Here is a 24,353-nt window from a genome sequence, read left to right as displayed (position 1 = left end):
GAAACTAAGCGAAATGGGTGTGGCGGATTTTGATACGAGGCGCCTCATATGTTAGCTGTATTGGTTGTATTAAATAATACACTGCAGGCTTTGAAACTTTACATTTTGATCACTTCTCGCACATATACCAATTATGAATGTAATTGAAAGAAAAATAAAGAAAGGAGAGACGACTCACCGCTTCCGCCGCCAGTGATAATGACCGTCTTGTTCTCCATGTTAATCGTTCGAAGAGGCTTCTTTGGTTTCCCTCGGATGACCATTTGGATGAGTTCACAAGCGAAGATGAAGATCCCTTTCAGGACGGCAAACAGCGTCAGTTTCTCCTCCAACATTTCGCCCGTTAAGAAGTTGAAATAGAACTGAAAACAATTCAAAGATTTCTACCTTTAATTGTCGAACATTAATTAGCAGATACAGCTGCGAGCAATGACTAAAAAAGGAGGTCGGGAAACGGGTTCACTTCGGTGCTAATGCAATACATTTAGACAATATCCAGAAAAAAAATTAACCTATCACGACACTGCAAAATTCTCTATTAAGACTGCCTAATCTTAAAAAATAAAGGAAGGAAGAAAAGGTTATAAAACACGTCATACTTTCTCAAATTATGTCAGTGTTATTTTCACATAACCTTGACAGTAATACTGGAAGGCACGTGAGTTAATTACTCTTATTTGTACCTTTCTAAAATAAGAAAAGAAAAATCTGATTGCATACACGATATTCCCAGTTCCGATGAATTATGTGGATATAGTTAAGTAGTTCAAAAAATAATTTATATTGAAGGACGGTGTGATTTTACTCTGAATGTCGAAACGTTGGAGTGCAAAAATAGCAAAAGCGAATAACTTTCTGTCTGTATCATTATTTACTACAACCTTCCTGTTGTTTGGTTTTCTCTGCCCAAGTAGGAAGATGGATTTACCTTCTAAAAGTATAAAAGGTAAAGCTAAAGTATAGGCAGAGAATTTTGCATTTAGGCTGAGAAAAGTAGAATTAGGCTTTCCCCCACATATCGGTAGAATTGGTTCCTTTTTTTTTCCCTTTTTTTTTTAATCTATAATATCCAACAACGACCCAAATAGGCTAGTTGTCGATAGGGGCAAGAATTCGCCTTACTACTCCGCTCCCTTGATCAATCAAATCAAAACGCTCCCCGACTACACCTGATGTTGGCATCATACAGTAATTCTCCTCATTGGTAAAGCTTCCATTTTTTTCTTCAAGTGATAAAGCTTGATTTCAAAATTGCAGTACATAATTTAACTTTTAGTACAAGATAAAATACCAAACTAATTAGTATTTGATTGCCAAATAATCTGAGAGTAGCGTGCTTGGCATATTCTTATATTCTTATAGTCTTATATTTTTATAGTCTTATATTCTTATAGTCTTATATTCTTAGTCTTATATTCTTATAATCTTATATTCTTATAGCCTTATAGTCTTATATTCTTATATTCTTATAGTCTTATATTCTTATATTCTTATAGTCTTATATTCTTATATTCTTAGTCTTATATTCTTATATTCTTATAGTCTCATATTCTTATAGTCTTATATTCTTATAGTCTTATACGACAGTCTTATAGTCTTATACGACATAACAGTGAATACGACAGTAATCAGAGGCGGATCTTCAGGGTAGTCATATTTATGACTAATAAACTTCTACCTGATGTCTTGCTAATCAGTGGCCGAAGTGAGACGGTATGCCGTGGTATGCCATACCGCCTCTGGTTTTATTAGTAATGAGAACATACCGTCTCTGTTTTTTTCAGTGATCAAGACAATATTTAAATAACAGGTATGCTGAGTCAAAATCGTAATAAAACATACCGCCTCTGCTTTTTTTCCACTTCGAACACTGTTGCTAATCAAGAATTATAACATAAGTTTTCTTAGTTTGAAGCAATACAAGTTTAAATGATGCCTCTGTCTTCTTTCAAGAGCCGTTTCTGACACAAATATTACTTTTTTTTTTTTTTTTTTGATAATAAATATTTTCAAACGTACAAATCAAAAAGCATTAGCCTACAGGATAATAAACAAAATAATAAAATAATCGGGTCTCGAAAGAAAGTGATGTAAAAATCAGTAATACCAGTTCAGCATGCCAGTACTCGCCGTTGTCGGATCTCTTTGGGGGGCCCGGCTCCTCTGGTCCCCCCTTCCCTACGCCACTGACCAGTTCTTAGCATCAGAATTATCATGCAATAGTTTGGAGTTGGATCTTACCCACAACAAAATTAAATTTTATTTATATTTCGTGTTGTACTTACAAGAAATCTATGGATCCACTTCTCTTTAAACTAATCTATTGAGTAAAACTGTACTATGATGTTTTGTATCACATGGAAAGAAGAGTTCGTCGATTCTGGCGTCTTCTGAAATTAGCTGCTTTCCATGTAAAGGCTCTGCGACCTCTAAGGCTGATATATTGTTGTTCTTGGAAACAGACGCCAAAGGAAAAGGGATACAGGTAATCAGTGTATTGGCCTTGACACTGAGAAGAAAGAGCAGACAACCTTCGTGAACACGTACAGGGACAAGTGGAAATCTGCCTAAAACCTGGTTTATGTAATATGTATTTTTTTGAAACATACACTGAACTATACTTCTAATATTTTATATAAGTACGACCAAACGGAATTGGCCTTGGAAATAGCATTGGCTTTGTTCTTGGTTGTAACCTTTGTTTCTAATAAAGGCTTCTTGAGGATAAGCATATTCACCACATAATGTCCGACATATGTAAATCAAGACCGGTTTCATTAAAATATTGTGTTCCTGTTGAATATTTTGTTTTCCAACCCAAACGATCGCCTTCTTGACTTAATAACACTAAGCATTAATTGGAAATGAATCAGTTTGAAAGACTCCTTCGACTTTAGGATGAGTCTTAAGAGGAGAAAAGAGGAGAAGTATTCAGAAGTGTATCCAGAAGCTAGATGCTGATGGTAGGTTGCTGTGACCTACGATTGAAAGTAGGTCACTATTCGACCTACGACCGAATTCTCAAATCTTGATAAAGGAATACTTTCCATCAACCCTACGTATACTAAAAGGCATAATTTCTATCAACCCTACGTATACTAAAAGGCATACTTTCCATCAACCCTACGTATACTAAAAGGCATACTTTCCATCAACCCTACGTATACTAAAAGGCATACTTTCCATCAACCCTACGTATACTAAAAGGCATACTTTCCATCAACCCTACGTATACTAAAAGGCATACTTTCCATCAACCCTACGTATACTAAAAGGCATACTTTCCATCAACCCTACGTATACTAAAAGGCATACTTTCCATCAAACCTACGTATACTAAAAGGCATAATTTCTATCAACCCTACGTATACTAAAAGGCATACTTTCCATCAACCCTACGTATACTAAAAGGCATACTTTCCATCAAACCTACGTATACTAAAAGGCATACTTTCCATCAACCCTACGTATACTAAAAGGCATACTTTCCATCAAACCTACGTATACTAAAAGGCATACTTTCCATCAACCCTACGTATACTAAAAGGCATAATTTCCATCAAACCTACGTATACTAAAAGGCATACTTTCCATCAAACCTACGTATACTAAAAGGCATAATTTCTATCAACCCTAAATATACTAAAAGGCATAATTTCCATCAACCCTACGTATACTAAAAGGCATACTTTCCATCAACCCTACGTATACTAAAAGGCATACTTTCCATCAACCCTATGTATACTAAAAGGCATACTTTCCATCAACCCTACGTATACTAAGAGGTTACGCGTAACACCGCACACCAAGGGAGGGTTAAAAATGTCCGCTACATAAATCATTATTTACCGTTCCGGAAAAGTAATATTTTTCTCTAATTTAAAGTTTAAAAGTTATTCATAATTTTAGGCCATACTCACATCGTACTGTGTCATAATGGAATGCTTGATTCAGTACCAGTTTTATCTCAACAGGTGGCTTGAATGGAGTGAAAAAAATAGTTTTTTTTTTCATTTCCTCAAAAACTATGCATCAGGTTTACACTCACTAATTCAATGGAATGTATCGATTGGTATGTCTTATAATTGGATAGTTCTTTTTCTTTCGTTGAACGCTAAGAATAATTTGGAGTATCTTTTTGGGAACATTAGCGCAATATCTTTAGTAACTACACATTTCATGAGAAGTGGATTGCTTCAACAGCAATCGCGAACAAGAGAAGAGACCGACCACATCCACGTTAAGCAACAACTACTCTCAACCGAACTCCATAGCTTTTCTTAGGGCTATGAGGAGCTCCTCGTGCTAAGCGGTTAGCGTACGTGACATGGAAGACGTACGCTAACGAAGAAGCTGTAGGTCCACGTCTCATATAGCCTTGCTGTTGAAAGGGACGCTAAGCTCAAAGCGGAATTGAATCGAATATTAAGGCTATGAACGGCCAAACATTTGATTGGTTGATCACATCAGCTCCGTCTATCTTTCCACACTGGTGTCACCTCACTATCATAAATATTCTGCCATCACTGAAACAGTGATAACACGGGACCGAGTCACTTGAGTTACGACCTTTATCCGGGTTCCCAGGCCTGGATGTTTACCCACACTCAGACAAACCCATTAACTTGGAAAGCAGGCAAAGTATCATACTCACACCATGACTCCACAATTTATATCCACTACTCGAGATATAATATTCAAGTTTTTCATTTTCAATCTGCGAAATCCTGGGGGTTAATTTCCCCCCACTTAATAATTTTGGAAGAAAATCCCCTACTAATAACTTGCTGGGCAACTGAATGAAATGACTATTGCTAGAAGTTTGCAAATTATTTACAGCAATTCATACGTAATTAACATGCATTAATATGAATGTCGTAATTCACATGTAATTAACGTGTAATAATTAACGGATGAACTAGTGGTTAGTGGTGTCTCTGATCTAACATACTTTAATAATTGTGAATGTTCACATATGTGAACTCTATAAGAAAAGATTTTTTTAAACTCCTGTTTCCCTCCCTCCTTCGACTATGATGATTATGTATCCTGGGCGGTCATGTTTATTTGTCTTCCATGCTCACATTACAGATTTAAAAGAACACTATTTGGCCTGAATGGCATCTCTTATGTTCTATATGAGAAGTTTTACAGCCTTGATTGATTAAATTTTTACGATCCCTTATAAGAAATATCTGTATCATTCGCATGCCTTTATACTTTTAAATATTTCGTAGTTGCGCATGCCTTCAGTGCAATACTTTGAAACAGACACATGTAACAGTAGAAAAGAAAAATATAGATTTAATGAGAAGAGAAAGGAATTATGTTTGTTAGAGTCATATTAGGAACTTCACAATGCTCTCGCTACATACGAGGATGTTTTTTCGTCTCCGGGTCACTGGGTCTGGTCAGTGACGACGCCAGCTTTAAGTTCTTAGGGGGGCAAAGGAGGGGCAGATACATTTTCGGGGGGGCGGGTATTTGCCATACCAAAAATGACATATGAAATATTTTTCAATAAAACTTTTGAAGCCTAAACATAAATTGAATTACTTTCGCGTATGCTACAAGTAACACATTCGTCTAGTACTATATGCTACGTATCTCTCTCGTTCTCTCTCTCTCTCTCTCTCTCTCTCTCTCTCTCTCTCTATATATATATATATATATATATATATATATATATATATATATATATATATATATATATATATATATATATACAGAGAGAGAGAGAGAGAGAGAGAGAGAGAGAGAGAGAGAGAGAATTTACGAGGAACTGCTGAAAATGTCGTAGTCCAATCCAGAAGGAGTGTAGGTACTAGGTAGAAAAATGAAACCGTAGTTTAGAAAAACATATCTCTGTATGTACAAATACAAATTTTCATATTAATAATGAAATTCTTATTGTTTCTCAGGCCTCTGAAGTAATTATGTGTGCCCAAACAGCGAATTTCACGAACATCCAGATCCTAACTGTTATAACATATTTGTTCCGCCAAAGAAAGTCACCGAAGTAAATTAATTAGGAAATCAGTGAAACACCACGGGACTCTCCTCCGTTATAATACAGTGGTGAAGAAGTAAGTGGCTTAGTATAAACGTGGCGATTTCTCAACAAATTATGCTTTACATCCAGGATGATTAAAAGCAATGACTCTTCCCGAAATCACGGATGCAATTTGTGACATTATTCTTGAAAATTGCAGCATTTCAGCCAATGGTGGATATAGCCCGGGGCCGGAGGGCCTAGGCCACCCCAGTGTTTGAGTGACAAAAATAATTCAAGCTATTATTTATATAGTTTTTAAAGTGTATAGTAAACTCACGATATATTTATTATGGTCTGAGGTATGGCTGCACCCCGCTTTCTCAGTTTTTACCTTCTCAGCAAAACTTGTGTCAGGGATTATGGGCATTTCTTTGGAACTCGTCGGTAACATAATTCAGAATGGCTTGGGTATGCGCAAGTTCTCGGCATAATGGGTTCCCAAAATATCTGTCAGGAGAATAAAAGAGTGACAGCATTAAGAGAAGTCTTCTTCCAATTTGATCGTAATGCTGATCAATTTCGCTCACGAATAGTAACCATAGATGAAATATGGTTGTACCACTATGATCCTGAATCGAAACAACAGTCAATGGAGTAGTAGCACTCATTTCTCCATCACCCTAAGATATTCAAGACACAGAAGTAGGTTGAAAATCTGTTTGCAACATTCTTCTGGGATAAGTATGGAGTGGTACTCATAGACTACCCCCGCAACGGTCAGATATTTAATGCAGAATCTCTATATTACTTACAAAACTGAAAGAAAAATTCAAAGTTCAACGCCGTGGAAAATGAAAAGAAAGGAATTATGTTCCTTCACGAGAATATACCTGTCCATCAAGCCCCTGCGAACACAACTGACATTGCATAATCTAGGATTTCAATGTCTAGATCATCATTCTTATTCCGCAGATTTAGCTCCGTCTAACTATTACGTGTACTTATTTCCCAAACTTAAATAACACTTGAAAGGACGCCATTTTAGATCTGGTAGGGGTAGTGTTACGAACAGTGGTGTGAGGAAATCTTCAGATTTTTTAACTTTTCTGCAAAAACTGGAGCACTGTATAAGGTAATATATTGACTATCGGGGGAAGTGTAGAGGAAGTAAAACTTCATCATTCCACGTGCACTCCTTCTGGATTGGGCTACGATTTTTTCAGCAGTTCCTAGTCAATATGGTAGACATCACGTCAGTACTTTGAAACAAAATAAGTAAGGGAGCACTAGTAAATACCAATTGCTAACGAAAGATCAGCACTCTGACAATACGTTTTATTGGGAATCAATTTAATTCCATAAATTTATTATTATCATTTGCATTAAGGGAAATCACAAGTCTTTTTATCCCCTTCAAAAAATTAAGCCTTGGTAATTGCAAACTAAGCTGTTATAAGCACATCTTCTGAATATTGAAAGCCGAGAATAATGTTTCAGAAAAAAGAAGTATAGAACCTTTAAATAAAACAAAATATGAAACTGAAAACTTCAAACCTGAATAAATACAAACAAGTTACGTAACTGGTTTTACCTTTCTTTTGTTTCCAATCGAAGTTGATCCAATGAGAAGAAAACAAGTCGACAAAATTTACTAATGTTCGCTAGGCACAATAATTAAAAATCATAAGAAAGAAGTATAACTAAAATTTACCCCAAAAGGCGCTAAATTAGAAAACAGAAATATGCGTTCATACAAAGACGCTCAAAGAAGAAAGCTTGAGGACTGATTTGCCACATAGTAAATGCATAGAAAGTAGACTACAATTTGACAATGAGTTTGGTTATGATACTGATATAAAATAAATACTACATGTAGAATGTTTAAAGATTGTAGGAGTCTGGGGGGGCAGTCTAGGTGGCAGTCAGGGGGGCAGAAGTAGCTACTAGGGGGGCGCTCGCCCCCCTTGCCCCCCCTCTGGCGTCGTCACTGGGTCTGGTGGATCAAAATGAGATTGCTTTCGGGTCTTCGCGACCCATTCCTTCATTTTGCTAGAAGATCAGTTGCTGGAACTTAGAAGAATTGTTCTTTGTCATTAAGAAGTTGAGAATGTCTCGTCTCCAAAAGTTGTTGGCAAAGTGATGTCTCGTCTCGGAAAGTGCATTTCTAATGGAAGAGTTTTGTCTCATCTCGTATTCCGTAGCGAAAACCCTGTCTCGTCTCGTCCCGTGGGTAATTCTACTCAAACTATAATCTTTTTCTGCTTCCTGCTAACCCTAGTAAGATCATTTAATTTAATTGAAGAAAGCTTTCAACTTCATAGACTGGACTAGCACAGAAAACCCTATCTCAACTCTGAATCGAGCCCGAAATTCCAAACATTGCAGTTAAATGTGGTAACTACTTGGTACTAAGAGTCGATAACGTAAAACAATAACTCTTTTATTGAGCTCCCTTACAAGTATCATATCCCAGGGGTTCACCCACTCTATATAATGAGTACTTGGAGAAGCCTGGTTAAAGATGGCCAGAGCGCGCTGTTGACTACATTACCGTCCTATATGTGCCGAAGTTTGGCAAAGTGTGGAGCCTTAGTTTCCAACAGCCCCCTCGCCTTTATAACCTGTCTCAATGGTCCTGAATGGGGTCACACTTCCCCTTTCTATATCGAGAAAAAATCAATTTCGAGACTCCAATGAATCTACACGTTTCATGGCTCCTACATGTTTAAAAAGTAATTTTTATGTCCGTTCGTTTGCTGATGTACGCTTGCTTAGAAGCCATACCGTTCAACGCATGGAGATAAATTTTAAACTTCAGACTTTTATAGGATTGTTCAAGTTTTTTTCTTTTTTAAAATTTTCTGCCTATCCCCGAAAATTAGGGTAGTTTACTGAAGTATCAAGTATGGGGACTGGAAGTGTGAAACGCTTAATTTGGAACCCACGCCTGGCGAGCGGAAAGCTCACCATCTGAGACTATGGTTTCGTCAGCCCTGTAGCTCGCCTTAGAGCAAAGGAAAGGGGATGTTTGGGGTATTTAGCCGATATACCCTCTCTAGGACTTACAACTACAGAACGTTGTTCGCTTTATATCCGACCATTTTTGACCGGTACTCACCTTAAGAGATACCGCGCCGCAACAACTGATCATGTTTTTTTTTATTGGACCCGGCCATTTGATAACAGTCACGCACATAGAAGATCAGAAACAACAATGCTCTCGCCAGCAAACCCATAGTTCGAGCATGATAGTAACAGCACTGAATCGAAAATGGTCGGATATACAGCGAACAACTTTCTGTAAGAGTGATATATTGCCTAAATTGCAAAATGAAACATATACTTAAGTAAACAAAACAGACATGAAATGAAAAGTAGAAGAGGGGGTAAACAATGGAAACGGCTTTTAGAGAGGATTCTTATGCACGTTTCTTATCCAACTTGATATCTTCAGGATTTCTCTTCGCATCTCGATATTAGATTTCCAGGCCTCAGGCTTTACAGGTGGCCTGGACAACTCTCTCGAACTACCCTTCGTGATTCTGACTCTGCTAAGGCTTGCTACAGCAAGGAGCGAAGCAATCAGACAACTGCAGGCGAGAATAGCTTTCGGTTACTCGCTTCTTTTCCACACCCACATCTTGGTCCATTTCTGTCACGATCAACTAGGCAGTCGCTTTCTTTGGAACCTCCCCTCTCAGCAGCAGATTCTCGCTGTTTCAATGCACTCACTTGTCATTCTGGTCTAACACACGTGTGATGTAGTTTTCATCCACCCGGAAATTAGATGGAACACTGACCATAAGGAAGCTGGCTACTGTTTAACGAGGAAGGAAAGACATAGTCGCGCGTGTCACGGATGCGGTAAAAGGGAGATTGTCTGTTGTTTGTTTTAAGTTGATATAGAAATTATTGAAGAAAGATTTCTCGTGGTTCAACAAATTTTTCCTTGTCTGAACAGCTGATGGCAAGGAATGTTTCCTAAGTAACTGTATCATACATTTAGGTCTCTAATATATCCCATTCTTCACAGAAGAGTGAAATCGAGAAAGTACCAATTTCTATATTTCTAACCATTTTGTTTATATTTTATACATCAATATCTCAATAACAACACTATACTGTGACATAGCTTATTTTTCTGGGAAAAATCTTATAGGGATAGTTTATATTTGGAGATTAGTTCTTTCTCCAAACACGTTTCCAATCCGATTAAAAAAAAAAAAAAAAACACACGTTTGAATCGGTATTGTTCATACTTCATAAATAAATGTTACATTATTAACGTGATAACATACAATAATTCATTTGTCCTGAAAAATCCAGAAGGAGAATTTTCGGAAGATTTTTCTCAAAAGTCACTCAGCCAATTTTGTTCATATTTCATAAATAAATGTTTCTTTAATAACCGTCAGCACGGAATAAATCATTTTTCATGAAAGAATCCACAAGAAATAGGCCTAGTTTCTAGTGATGCGCACGAGACAAGATTTGTGGCTGTCTCGTCTCGAAAATATGCTGTAAAAGTGACGTCTCGACTCGAAAAATGTATATTTCTCTATTGGAAGAATCGTGTCTCGACTCGAATTTTGTCAGGAGAATCCTGTCTCGACTCGTCTCGTGCGCATCCCTACTAGTTTCCTCTTTGAGTGCTTATTTTGAAATTTATTATTATTATTATTATTATTATTATTATTATTATTATTATTATTATTATTATTATTATTATTATTATTATTATTATTATTATTATAGTTTTCTCAATTGTAGTCTGTGGGATTCTGTTCATATTTCATTTTTAAATTATTTCATTCATAAACTAATTTATGGCCTATATCAATGGAGTAGTACATTTTTGGGAATCAGTTTTCTTTAGACGAAGTTTTCCGAAAACGTTTCATAATTTTGTTCTTATTTCTCAATAAAATATTTCCGCAATAGCTGCAACATAACAAGATTTAGTTTAAAGAAATTGAAGTGGAAACAGTTTAACATTGTGGCCCGTACCTTCTTATTTCCTTCAACAGTACAGAAGGAATAGCATGTATAGTTTAACCACGATGTTTGATCGTATTTCCTGGACCGATAATTGGCTCAAAGTGAGAAATTCCTACGGAGGAAGAGAGTTCCTTCTTACAAGGGAACTTTTTCTGGTGTCACACGAAATGTGGAACGAGACCATGCTCAATCGATTTGTGTTAGTGAACACGAAAACCCATAGGTGGGGAAAACCCTCGATCGCAACTGTTCCGTACTTATGGGGGGAGTAGGACAGGAGCACTGGGAACACAACATGTTGTGGATAATGAGATGAAATATGGAGCGAATTCGATGAAAATGTGCGTAAAAGCACAACATATGTTACAATGTGATATTATATTTGGCAATACTCTGACAGGTGAGGGCAGAGGCGTAGCACATAACATCAGAGTATGGGCGGGTAAGTGCAAGTAAAAGTGGTCATGTAATTGAGGGAAATGGAGAAGTAAGACATTAGGGGAATGGTACAGTAATAATACATGGTCAAGTAATCAATCACGAACTATAGACAGCCTGTAGACGACACCGTGAAGCAGATATGGAAGAGAGATATGAAGGTAATTGTCCATAGGATCCGGACCTCCTCCCCTCGTAACGTCAGATGTGTATAGACTGTTGTATATATGTAGATATTCATTTTCATATGTTTATGATGATGATGATGACATAAAAGTAAGACAGCAATATACGCCTCCATGTGAATGCACTGCAAAGTTCAATACACCACTATACATTGAAAGATCAGTTCAGGAAGGTGGGAGCCATTGCCTCCTTGCCTTTCTACTCTCCACCCACGTACTTGACCATATCCATGATATATTACTATGCTATTCCCCTCAAGTCCTGCTCGTATGTATTCATGCCTTCTATGGAACTATTCCCCTACGCTTTACTCCACGCTACCCGCCCTCCTCCTCTGACGTTACATGCTACGCCTCTGCCCTCACTTATCAGTGTATTGTCAAATGTAATGTCACATTGTGGTATATGTTTAACTGCGCTTCTATGCATATTTTGACCGAACTCGCGCCATATTTCGTCTCATTATCCATAATATATTGTGTTGCCAGTACCGCTACTCTTCCCTCCATAAGTACGGAATGGTTGCGATCGAGGGGTTTTACCGCCTATGGATTTTCTTGTTCACTAACACAAATCGATTGATCACAGTCTCGTTCCACCTTTCGTGTGACACCAGAAAATGTTCCCTTGTTAGCCAATGTTATAACTTGATTGTCTCCCCTTCTTCCTTACTCCGAGATTCCGGAATGAGTACATTTTAAATTCCGATTCCGGGATGAAGATTTTCATTCCCAAGTATTATGGAATTCCGGAATCTGGACCACCCTTGCCCTAACGCATACTAGTTCCTGTTCCTTGAATTATTTGCCACAGCTCTCATAATTTCCCATTCAAGAAGTTTTCAAAGGTGAGACTTTGCATTTTCGGTGGTTTATAACTGAAAGCAGGCGTTTTTCGACGTTATGTTTGATACAACTATTTTATTTTTAGCTGATAATAGAGTTGATTACCCGCTTTGCTGGGTTGAAATTAAAAAAAAAAAAAACAACTTTAAATGCACAACTTCTTATGTGATGTGTTTGGTAAAATTGACAGTAAAAAAAAAAATAACTATTGCGGGCTGGATTTGGATTTAAACGATGGGAAGTCTCATTTTTTTTTTATCTGAGCGACTCCGAAAACTATGGATTCGACACTAATTTCGGTCATTTTCGATCATTTCTATATATTGGCACCTCTCCCTCCCAAGTTCCGAAGCTGAATTTGGATTTAAACTGTATCGGAAGTGTCACTGTTTATCTCAGCGAGCGATATTAGCACCGAAAACTATACATTCGATACTAATACCGGTCAGTTTCGATCAGTTTTAAACATCTCCCCTTCCCTAAGTTGCACTGTAAAAGTGAAACTATCCCAAGCCTGAACCTCTCGGAATTTGGTCACCAAATAACTAAACGCACTGTACCAGTTCCATATTTGCCTTCGATGTAGGGGGGCGCGGTGGCTCATTGGTAGAGCGTTCACCTCCGGTGCTTGGGGTCCCTGGTTCGATCCCAGCTCGCGCCGTGTGGATTTTGTGGTGGACGAACACCGTGCTCGTGGGTTTTCTCGCGGTTCTCCCGTTTCCTCCCACTTTCTTCATTCCACCATTTCACTCATTTTTCATTATCACCGTCTCCTTTAGCCTAACCGGCATAACCGTGGGACGTTAAACTTAAAGATTTTTTTTTTTTTTTGCCTTCGATGCTTCTATTCCAACTCCGATTTAGAACTCTTAACAAAAAGATATTAATTCAAACAATTAATTAGTGTTGCCAATACATTAGTATGTTTCTTCACCCGACCAAAACTTGAAACCAACACAATACCGATAGAAAAATTTAAAAACCACTAGGAATCCTGCCAATATAAGAAAATGAACTGGAAATTCCTCACTGGTAGTGAACTCTGGTTTATGTGGGATGTCTATTATTTAATTATAAGTCCTGTAAATATAATTGTTGATTGAATTACACCTTTTACTGGTCGACAAGAAGGCCAAATAACGCTGACTCAGATTATCAGATTATCTCAGATTATCTCGCCTTTTACTTTCGAACATCTTTGCTTTCAAAAATCTAAACTTAATTAGTTACCACGCAGTCAATTTCCTACATCAAAAAGAACGACACTTAACAAAACAAAACAACAACAACAACAACAACAAAAAGTTGTTTCTATACTGCACACCATCAGAATACTAACGAAGATCGTTAAGGTTAATTTATTCGTTGGTTTGTTTGTTTCATTTCTTTGTGTCAGCCGAGATTTTTAAGAGAAACTGTTCGGTTGGTATGGTTGATTCAGAGCTTAGCATCCCTTTCAGTAACAAGACTATGTAAGACGTGGACATACAGCTCAATGTGGGATCCGAACCACATAAGGTCTTACTAGAAATCGAACCCGAGTCTTCGAAGGCTAGTACACTAACTACATAGCACAAGAGAGATCAGAAACTTCCCGGCTTGCCTCAATTAGTAACAATGTTTCGTCTCTCCAGACAATATTTAAAAAATCTCGATTCATTTGACTGTTCCTTCATCGAAAAAAGAGAAGGCATGTTAGCAGGTAGGGCTGCAAATATTAGATCATCAGTCCACTATTAACAATCTATTAGATTTTTACGAAAAAAATATTCACGATCCATTAGCTTTTCTCATGAGCTATCAGACTGAAAATTTATCCACCAAATAAGCATTGAAAATAATCAGATTTGGTGGGAAAATCAATAAATTTACTATACTGCAACTAGTTGACCGTTGAGAGAGATGAAAACTGAAGTTCACTATTCCAGTAAAACAGATGACTACTTAAGCGAAGAAGCGTTAACTAGAAATATTTTGTTAGAAATAATAATAATAATAATAATAATAATAATAATAATAATAATAATAATAATAATAATAATAATAATAATAATAATAATAATAATAATAACTATAAATGCTTCAATGATTACAACATTATAAGGATAAAGTCATTTGACGATACTTCAATTTTGAACCACTCTTTAGAAATACTATTCAGCTCATGAAATTTGTAAACTTGCAAATGATGGAAGTTCAACTAAAACTTACCTGTCGGTAAGAACGACTGGATCAAGGGGATTTACTAAGGAATAGTCCACGGAAACTTGGTATATTCCGTACGAGGAGACAATCACATCCCCAGATCTAATGCACTACAGCGGAAGCTATGGAATTAAGCGTGTTAGTTGCTGGAAAGTGTTTCCCCATAAATGACAGGTTTTTCATCACACATGCTTGAGGCAGAATTTTATTTATATATTGCACAATAGCACTGAATAAATACAAGTCCTGGCGACCTCTCTTTGCTAGAGTGCATGTTGCACCACTCTGTATTTTGCTAAAATGTTGAGTACGCTACAAGCATATTGAGTTTGATTGAGAAGCCACACGCATATTAATGTAACTGCCAACATAAGGGATTATATTGTGAAATACCTTGGTATCAACTTTTTCTCTGCACTTCTTGAAAGAGATTTTGTACAATACGATCTTGTATTTTGTCTTCAATTTCTTTTTTTGCACCTATTGAGTCTGAAATTGAAGTTGTTTCTTTAACGCTCGTAAAATTAAGTAGTCAACCTTGTTCTTCAACCTTGACACTGCCTCGTTTATTGAGGACAAAATAGGAGGGGAAGTGAAAGGAAGTTTCCGGCTAAGATTTCTGCAAAATGATCGTCAAAATAAACTATCTTTGTATTTCTCGTGTGTATAAAAGATTTACATGGAAACAAACAGTTAAAAATTGAAAAGTGCTTAGCTGTTTCTTCAAATTATTCCTCCTTTCTCTTCGCTTCCCTTGGCTCTTCGATCTTTTACTTTGAGTTGGATTTTTTTCCTTCCGTTTACCCATTTTCCACTTTTATTATGTATAATAGTTTTGTCACAATTCACAGGTTCCTCCTCTGGACTTCAAACGCTGACAAGGAATTACCCTACTACTGTGGCTGCAACAGTACACATGCAAGTTTGGCAACATAGCATTATGGCGTCCTGTGCAAGCATGAGATTCAGCCGCTAAAACTATTTCCGTAAATATATAATTATATTTTGATAAAATTTAAAAAATAACACGAAAAATGGTCATATAATATCGATATTCCGTAATGAGACAACTACTTATAAAATAATTTATGCTTGTAAGTAAAAATTTCATAAAACTGAGCACAGGAGTAGCAAGATCGAACAGCAAGTGCCATCTTGCCTACTCATCTTAAAACTCATCAGGTTTTCCTTTTAAATGTTACTTTTTTAGATAACAGAATACATAATCAAAGGAAATAGTATCTTATGTTCTAACTGACGCGTAACTCTATTTTATAGTGCAATATTTATAATATGTGCCATTTCTTTACGCGTTGGTTAAGGCAATAAACTAATGCTTATACTGACTTCTGGGTGGTGATCCACCTTAACGTCTTTGCAAATAAATACCCGCTGTACAGACTGTGTTGGTGGAAGCCAACCTGTTCAAAGCAGGAATGTCCAGCAAAGTACAGGGAAAGCTGCCTCATGACCAGTAGTAACTTCAAAACATTTTCCTGGCAACTTTGAATACACAGGGGATGGAGGGGGAGAGTAAAATTGCGAAAATGCATGTAACTCATGGAGCTCCTAAACAAGATAGGCTTCCTCCCAAGGATGCTCCCTCCGGAGCCACTCCTCAATTCAGTAGTGCTTGTAGCTCTCGCTATTGATTCATGGTAGCTCTCGTGCTTTTCGAATTGCACGAGAAAAAGTGGCTGGAACTAATAAGGAACTTAAAACATAGTTTAAAGTCATAATTTAAACAATAACAAAACGTTTCAATGATAATGATGGATATAGCGCGGGTTTGGAAAGAGAGAAGTATATTGGAAGTATGAAGTCTTGAGTAAGTTTACAAGAGGTAAAGCTTATGGAGGGAACAAATCAGTTGAACTCAGGGAGAGATGTAATATTGACCGATGGATGGGAGCCCTGGTATACAGAATTTATGCACCAATAAAAAAAGGCGTGATTCAACCCCTGGGTCAAATGCTGCTAGTATTTAAAAGGGACTGTAAGTTACATTTATACATATATTCACTGAAATGCAATTTTCCCCTTACCGTACCTGGGACGGGGGAAATTAATTTGTACTTAACCGTCATTAGGATGGTCACTATTAATCTTAGTGACTCCAAAATAACTATGGATTCGACGCTAACGTTGGTCACTTTCGATTACTTTTACATATACCTAAAAACCTAAATTAGAACAGGGTTCACTAATTTATGAAACATAATCAAAATCCATGCAATTGTCTAGGATGAGCCAAATGCCAAACGTTGTTATATTCATTTCTATGTATAGAGACAATATATTTAATGTAATGGTTGTAGAATTAAGCATTGTATTGAAGAAAACTGTGGTTCGCATGTACGTGTGTGGGACGAAACTTGACACCGTAGTGATAGGCACACGCTGGCTACGGGTTGGATTAATGGTCGGGCATTTGTGAACTAGGTTTGGCATCTGTGTACAAAGAAAATGAAGATGTCAGGCTACATATCCGCATGTGCAGCGCTTTAGCTATTATTCCGCGGGAAGACGTTGAGCATGGTTGGATAATAATACAGAGTTCTATGCCAATAGAAGATAAAGTTACTGCATTTATGAATTACTTTGTGTACGAGTGGATGCAAAATTTGAATGTGCCGATCGATGTCTGGAACTAAGAAGGTAAACGGCATCGAACAAATAATGCCGTTGAAGGGTGGAACAACAAGCTCAAAAGAAAGGTTAACTTGCATCCAAATTTCTTTGTGCTTTTAAAAGCCACTGAAACAGGAAGTTGAGTACAGTGCTTTGCATTATGATAGGATTTTGCTCGGTTTGGAAGGCATGAAAAGGAAAAAGGCATATGTACTAGTTGACAACAGAATTGAAAAAACTATTGCACAGATACAAAACAAGTTCGCCCAAAGATATTGTTCAATGTCTAAGTAGTTTGCCAAACATCAAAAAATTGAAGTGTAAGCGAGGAAGCAATGTAAAGACGCAGTACCACAGATGGCAGCGGGAAGATTTCCTGCTTAATATTATCAAGGCACAATAATAATAATAATAATAATAATAATAATAATAATCTATATATATAAAAGAGAACGTACAAAATCCTTTGTCCGCTCATCACGCTAATACGGCTGAACCAATTTCTTTCATTTTTGGGGGGTTATTAGGATTTGGACCCTAGATGGTTTTTATCATATCACTTTAATTTTTAATTACCAGTGTCTTGAGATAATTGACCATTCAAGTGTCCATAACGTACAAATCCTTTGTTATTAGTTCATCATAGGTAAAAATAAACGTATTTATATGCAACCCGCATGACCGTGTCACTCGGCGGGTTAACATAAATGACAGGCGATATACAGCGGAAAATAGCTTGAATCTTCTGTTTAAAATTTTTTAATTGATTTGCTTATTTTTACAGACACTTTTACAATATGCCAGCACCGGGATGACCGCAGAGAAGCGGGGCGGGTTAACATAAATGACAGGCGATATAATGTTAAGATTTACTGCAATCTTCTATGGTTTTTATCATATCACTTGAAAGCGAAAAAGTAAAAATTATCTAAGTAACAAAGTTTATTGCGTTCCGGGGTGACCGCAGCGAAGCGGGGTGAACGCTGCTAGTAATAATAATAATAATAATAATAATAATAATAATAATAATAATAATAATAATAATAATAATAATAATAATAATAATAATAATAATAAAGAAATGACAATAGAAATATTTTCCTGCTTGAACTTTTAAACGTGCCAGAAAAAAGAACAAGAGGTTTGCTTCAATTTTCTGACAGTCCCAAGCCTGGTTCAAATGTGAGGGGAAGCTACTTTACACGATACAGAAACAAATTGAATCGTAGTGCGCAAACATTCCAGTGCAAATATATAGCAGGCTCATTTTTCCCTCTTTTTGGGGAAGGGCGCAAATTTTCCAGGCGCAAAGTTCTCGCATCCCTTCAAACAATCACGTAGCCAAGGGGTAGGTCCGGGGGCTCCGGACACCCCCTTCGGAATCACAAATGAAAATAAAATTAACAAAGGATAAAACAAAAAGTAACCAGAAAAAGGAGAATCATCGTTAAAAATATAAAGCTACAGCAAGCGTTTGGCTACTCTTTCTTGTGAGGAGCTTTGTGTGGAGGAAACGGAAGGGGGGTCCAGTTGAAAATGGATGTTATTGTAATGGAGCATTCCGAATTCTATCTAGCTCCATGCTAATCCTATGGACTACAAATGACGATCGATAAACCGGTTCGATCAGATAGACTCTCAGGTAGAACTTAAGAAATGTCAACAGTCACCAATAATATAACCCTGGCAACATAGATTCCAGCTACACTTGTTAAAGAAATTTTCAATTTCGCGGCAACACTGATCCATTTTATAGGATATCTTTATGCCGAAAGAGATCTCGCTACTATCCTTGACGGCATTAAACGAAGATAAGAAAAAGAAGAAGAAGAAGACAAGAAGAACAGCTCGAATGACCTCGGAAGACTATATCTTCTTCAATAACTTTTTATGTTGCTTCACTCGAGATTTCTTCATAGTTTGTTATTAAAATATTAACATATCCTCAGTTTATTTTACTAACAAATCAATATGGGTATGTTGTCAGTAAAATATTTAGATTGATCGAGTCCCTGCTGTGTAACCACAGTATTTCATGTCATGTCCCCCATTACGAAATCTTGTCTAAACGAACCAATATATGTTACCAGTAAAATAGTTTAGAATGTTCGAGCTCTTGGTGTGATAACCACAGTATTTTGTCACGGACCCCCCCCCCTATTACGAAATCCTGGCTACGTGCCTGCTTGAAAGCACATGCCGAGACATATTATAGCTTTCCTTACTCACACACTGGAGGACTTAATGTTTTTCTTTTATATATATTAAACTAGCTGAAACACTCTTCCTTCGCAGGTGAAAAGTAGTTTTACAGAGAGTATTGGAATTCCTTTCTTATGAAATTACAATGAGAAGAATTCATAATGTACCCGCTTCCACCATCACAACTCACTCTTTCTCATCTCTCGTACAAATTGGGGCTGAATTTAAAGTTAAGTGGCATCAGGCGTGTCATTACATCCCAGCGACCACGAGAACAGTGAATTGCACACAAATAAGGATCATTTTCAATTATTTTTACATATCCCTTATCCCTTTTCACCTCATGTACCGATAGTATGATAAAAATATCAACTAGGCTATGCTCCACTCATGTAATAAAATAATCCATCAGTGTAGAAGCATTTAATCACCAAACACTGTCACATTATTTTTCATTTCGCTGGGACATGTTTCTCCTTATTTTTAATGAGGACTTCTATAGGGTTCATCCTTCTAACTCTATGGACTAGTTTGGTGCTGTATTTTTGGAACATTTTTGAACCCCCTGTATCGAATTTAAGATACACACTTCGGGAAAAATTATGTGACAAAAACTTAAATTAGCCCATGGTCCACTTACGTATTAAAAATCATTAAAATTGGTGTAGCAGTCTGTGATAGCCACTAGAACAGCCAGGACATAAAAGGCCTTATACAGAGTCGTTCTGACGCGTGATTAGTGCCATACTAAAGAGTTCGACTAACATATGTTTACTGCAGTAGTCAGGCCTTTAGTATGACGCTAATCATACGTCAAAATGACTCTGCATAAGGCCCAAACTGTTTAACTCGTGAGAAGAATTAAAGAACTGAATATATATATGTATGTATACCACCGTAAAAAAATGTAAGAGTGAAAATATTTCTTCATCTTTTCATTCGTTTAATCTATATGATTATTTCTATATGACAGTTATTTTTATGTGTGTTTACTTTTGGGAATGCAGCATAAATGTTGTTTTCATTTCTTTAACCTGCGGTGTCGAAGGACAACTCGTTCATAACCTGACCAAACCAAAACACGATAGTGAAAGCAGATATTTTTTGTAATGGAAACCGACAACGCGGAATATTATTCTATACATGTTCTTTTACATCTTGGCATAAAAGAAAACATAAAATACAGTAACCTACAAAGACCGGTCAATAAATCCTTTCTATTAGCATAAGTGCTGCATTTCTTAATAGTTTCAAATGGATTTTAAGTATACATTATGCCATCATCGAAGCATTACAATGTTTCAAAGGGGAATGTACTTACATGATAAATCAACCTGTTTTATACAAACATATGCACCAAGTAGTTTTCTAAGTTACTTACAAAGTATGTATGAAGGAACAACAGTTTTCCAGGAACTTCTCGAGGCTTTAGCGAATTAAAAACATGATTTCTTTTGTGTTATTGTTGTTACAGGAAATGAAACGTGAGTATACTGGTACGATCCCAAGTCTCAACAACAGTCTATGGAATGGGGTCAAAAATCATTCCTAGCAACAAAGAAACCCACGTGTTCCAGATCAAGTGCGAAAGTTATGAATACTTTGGTTTAGAACCAAAATGGGATGATTCTCATTGATTGGACGGAGAGGTGTGCGACACTTAACAAGAAACGGTATTTGTAAGACAGTCGCTTAGTGATTTTACCTCACCTCAAAAGGACGAGATCGAGGCCGCATTTAAGGCCGATATCGCTCGGCCTATGTTTGCACTTTGTTTGCTATGCTTATCATGCACGAGGTCCACCTTCAAGATCAGTCCCTCGAATCTTTTCTGCCATCGGCTGTAATCTCTCATGTCGCAAGTAGTGGACTGACCAAAGTTTTGGATGTCTCCCAGTTATACGTATTGGTAGAGGGGATTCCCCTAGCGAGAAGGAGTCGATCAGCATCTCCAGTGTTACACATGCTAGTATTCCACAGTATTCCAAACCCCATAGTATTTCACAGCCTGACATTGTCCAACCCAAATCCGGGAGCTTCTGAGCACAGGGAAGAGGACACCTCATATCTTTCATTCTCGCGCAGAGGTTGAAGTACAGTACTTCCTCCCGGACCAAATAACATGTATACATAGCCATTTGAAAATGAGCCTTCGCTATCTTCCTATAACCAAATAGGGTCGGTATTATAAAGCAACAGACAAATTGAATAAAACAGTCAATAAGGAGAGAAATTTCAAATAGCTTGGAATAAACCACGATAATCCGGACTTGACACTACCCATGTTACGGGAGTCAAAAACTGCTGAACTCGAATGGACGATCATACCTCATCTACCATACAGTTACCTACCTGTATGCCCTTCTGATGTTGTTTTGTTCAAAACCGTTAACAGGAATCCTGGAAGCATAATGCATGGTTCAGCTCCTGAATTCAAAAGAGCAATTAAAAATTGGCTTTTTACCCCATTTTTTTAAGAATGCATTTTAGGGCAGAAGGAAAGGTGAAACAGGCCATTCGAAATGACGATAGAAACATCATCAGGACCTAGACGCAAAACTTATTTGGGTATTTCAAATATTATGAGCTTATCTCAAAAAGGCATTAGTTTTTAACCAATGTTTGCAAATCTGATATACTTTTTCCATTCGTATTAACTTTATAGTAATACATCAGAACACCGATTTAATTCATTACAGAACCCTAATCGAGTTTCAGATCGTTCAAGTACCAAGACAATTACAAAATAATAGAAACTGGATTCATGATTTACATAGCATAATAGCTCTATTTTTCATAACCCGACCACCCCCTAAAGTTGGCATTTGGATTAGAAGTTAGAATTTAGATTTCTGGGCTGTCGGCATCTAAGGCTATTTAGCCCATCTAAGGGATGACTTCCCTCTGCGCGCACACTACCCGAGGATAGGGAAGGAAGGAAAGGTATGTTGGGTATCATCCCGGCATTTGCCTGTTGTGAATGACGGAAACCCAGGAAAAACCTCACTCAATATAGTTGGCCTGAAAAAGCTGTTAACTTTTTCGACCAACTGCCCCCATCGGGAATGGAACCCGCGACCGCTCACAACAAAGGCGAGAGTGTTAGCAAGTACGCCAACGCGGGGCCACAAATTGTTATTTGAGTAATCTGAAAGGGAAAGTCATAATCAAAATAGTTCCCCGAAAATGACTCCTAAAACTCCGTGAAATCCAATACTTCGCGAATCACAAAGACCAGTCGTAAAGGCCTGCGAGCTCTATTGTTTTATTATCCGTTGAAAAACATCAAGCCTCGGGATTACAACGGCAGAAAATTAGTTTCAAACATAAATCTCAATACTCTCTACAATTCCCAAGTGTTCCATTTCTTCTTTACTTCCGCAACAATAAACACTGTTATTGTTGAATTAGGCGGTAGTAGGTTCCATTCACTGTGAGAGAGCATTAAAGTTTTAAAGAATAAGGGTGGTTCAGATTCCATCTTAAACTGTAAGTCCACTTCTCGTACAATCTTAATGTTAAAAAGGGACTCTAACTTCAACCAGCAGCACTGTTCACTTAAATACACTGGTATCATTTTTTTTAAAAAATGAAATCTTTAAGTTTTACGCCCCACGGTTAAGCCGGCTAGGCTAAAGGAGACGGTGATGATGAGAAATGAATGGAATGGTGGAATGAAGAAAGTGGGAGGAAACGGGAGAACCCCGAGGAAACCCACGCACACGGTGTTTGTCTACCACAAAGTTCACTTGGCGGGAGCAGGGTTTGAAGCCAAGACCCCATGCACCAGAGGTGAACGCTCTCCCACTGAGCCACCGCGACCCCGGTATCAATTTTAAGTATACAAAGATTCTCTTTGTTACTATTTTCGAGAAAAAATTAAAAATTAATGTTCTGGAAATCAAAGCTGAGATAAATATTTTGAAAACCTAGAAATTTCAGCAATGTTTTCTACAAATTGATGATCGGCCATTTGTGCCAAATACTACAAAACTTTCCGGGAAGCCTTTTCTTGTGTTCAACTGCCTTGTTTGTTGGTTATTTAACGACTGTTAATTGATTGGTTGCAGTTTAACTTCCCATTCAGCGCCGAGGCTATATGATACATGGACCTATAGCTTATCATGAGATCCGAACCACATGAACTCCCACCAGGAATCGAGCCCGCATCTCCCACGCTGAAGACGCATACGCTTTCCATAGTCGTAGTATCTTGTAATATTGGACCCCTACCAGCAAAAATTTCTGGGTACGTGCATAACACTAAACTAGTGGTTCTCAACCTTTTCGAGTGGGGCACAGTGGATCAGTGGTAGGGTGCTTTCTTCTGGTGCGTGGGGGTCCCTGGTTTGATCCTCGGGACAAGTAAGTTTATGACGAGCAACAACGTGTCCGTGGGTTTTCTCGGTGTACTCCTGTTCCCTCCCACATTCTCATACCACCATTTTTTCCATCATCATTTATTTGCCTTAATCATCCGTCTGCCTTAGCCTAATCGTGGCGCCTTAAACTGAAAGATTTCATTTGAGTTTTCTCAACCTCTCCGAGCCTAGCGCACCCTCCCCTAGTCACCTTAACCTGGTCCACATCCATACACAAGGTTCAACGTAACGCTTGGATGAAGCAGTCTAAGAACCAGAAAAATACTTTCATTCTTTATATATATATATATATATATATATATATATATATATATATATATATAGGATGGTCCGGAAGTGCGTGTATGCCCCCTTTAGTTTCAACAGTATAGTATTAGTTATAGTAGAATGTCTGTATACAGTTACTTTCAAGTCTTAAGGGTCTTAAGAGTCATAAACATCGGTATGATCATAATCCATGTCATAACACAG

At 37.4% G+C, this 24,353-nt stretch overlaps 1 protein-coding gene across 1 annotated transcript in view; it reads right to left on the bottom strand.

Annotated features, from left to right (window-relative positions):
- Nucleotides 1-24,353, bottom strand: part of LOC145666932 (retinol dehydrogenase 12-like) — a 54,871-nt gene that overhangs the window by 29,801 nt on the left and 717 nt on the right. The window contains exon 2 of the mRNA XM_081734536.1: nucleotides 179-362. Within this exon, the coding sequence (XP_081590662.1) occupies nucleotides 179-335 (157 nt within the window). The 5' untranslated portion in view covers nucleotides 336-362. The remainder of the gene's footprint in view (nucleotides 1-178; nucleotides 363-24,353) is intronic.

The sequence above is a fragment of the Thermobia domestica genome, chromosome 12 (genome assembly GCF_964235325.1).
Source record: "Thermobia domestica chromosome 12, izTheDome1.hap1.1, whole genome shotgun sequence".
NCBI lineage: Eukaryota > Metazoa > Arthropoda > Insecta > Zygentoma > Lepismatidae > Thermobia > Thermobia domestica.
The sequence above is the reverse complement of the archived record's forward strand: the minus strand, read 5'-3'. Positions and strand labels throughout refer to the sequence as shown.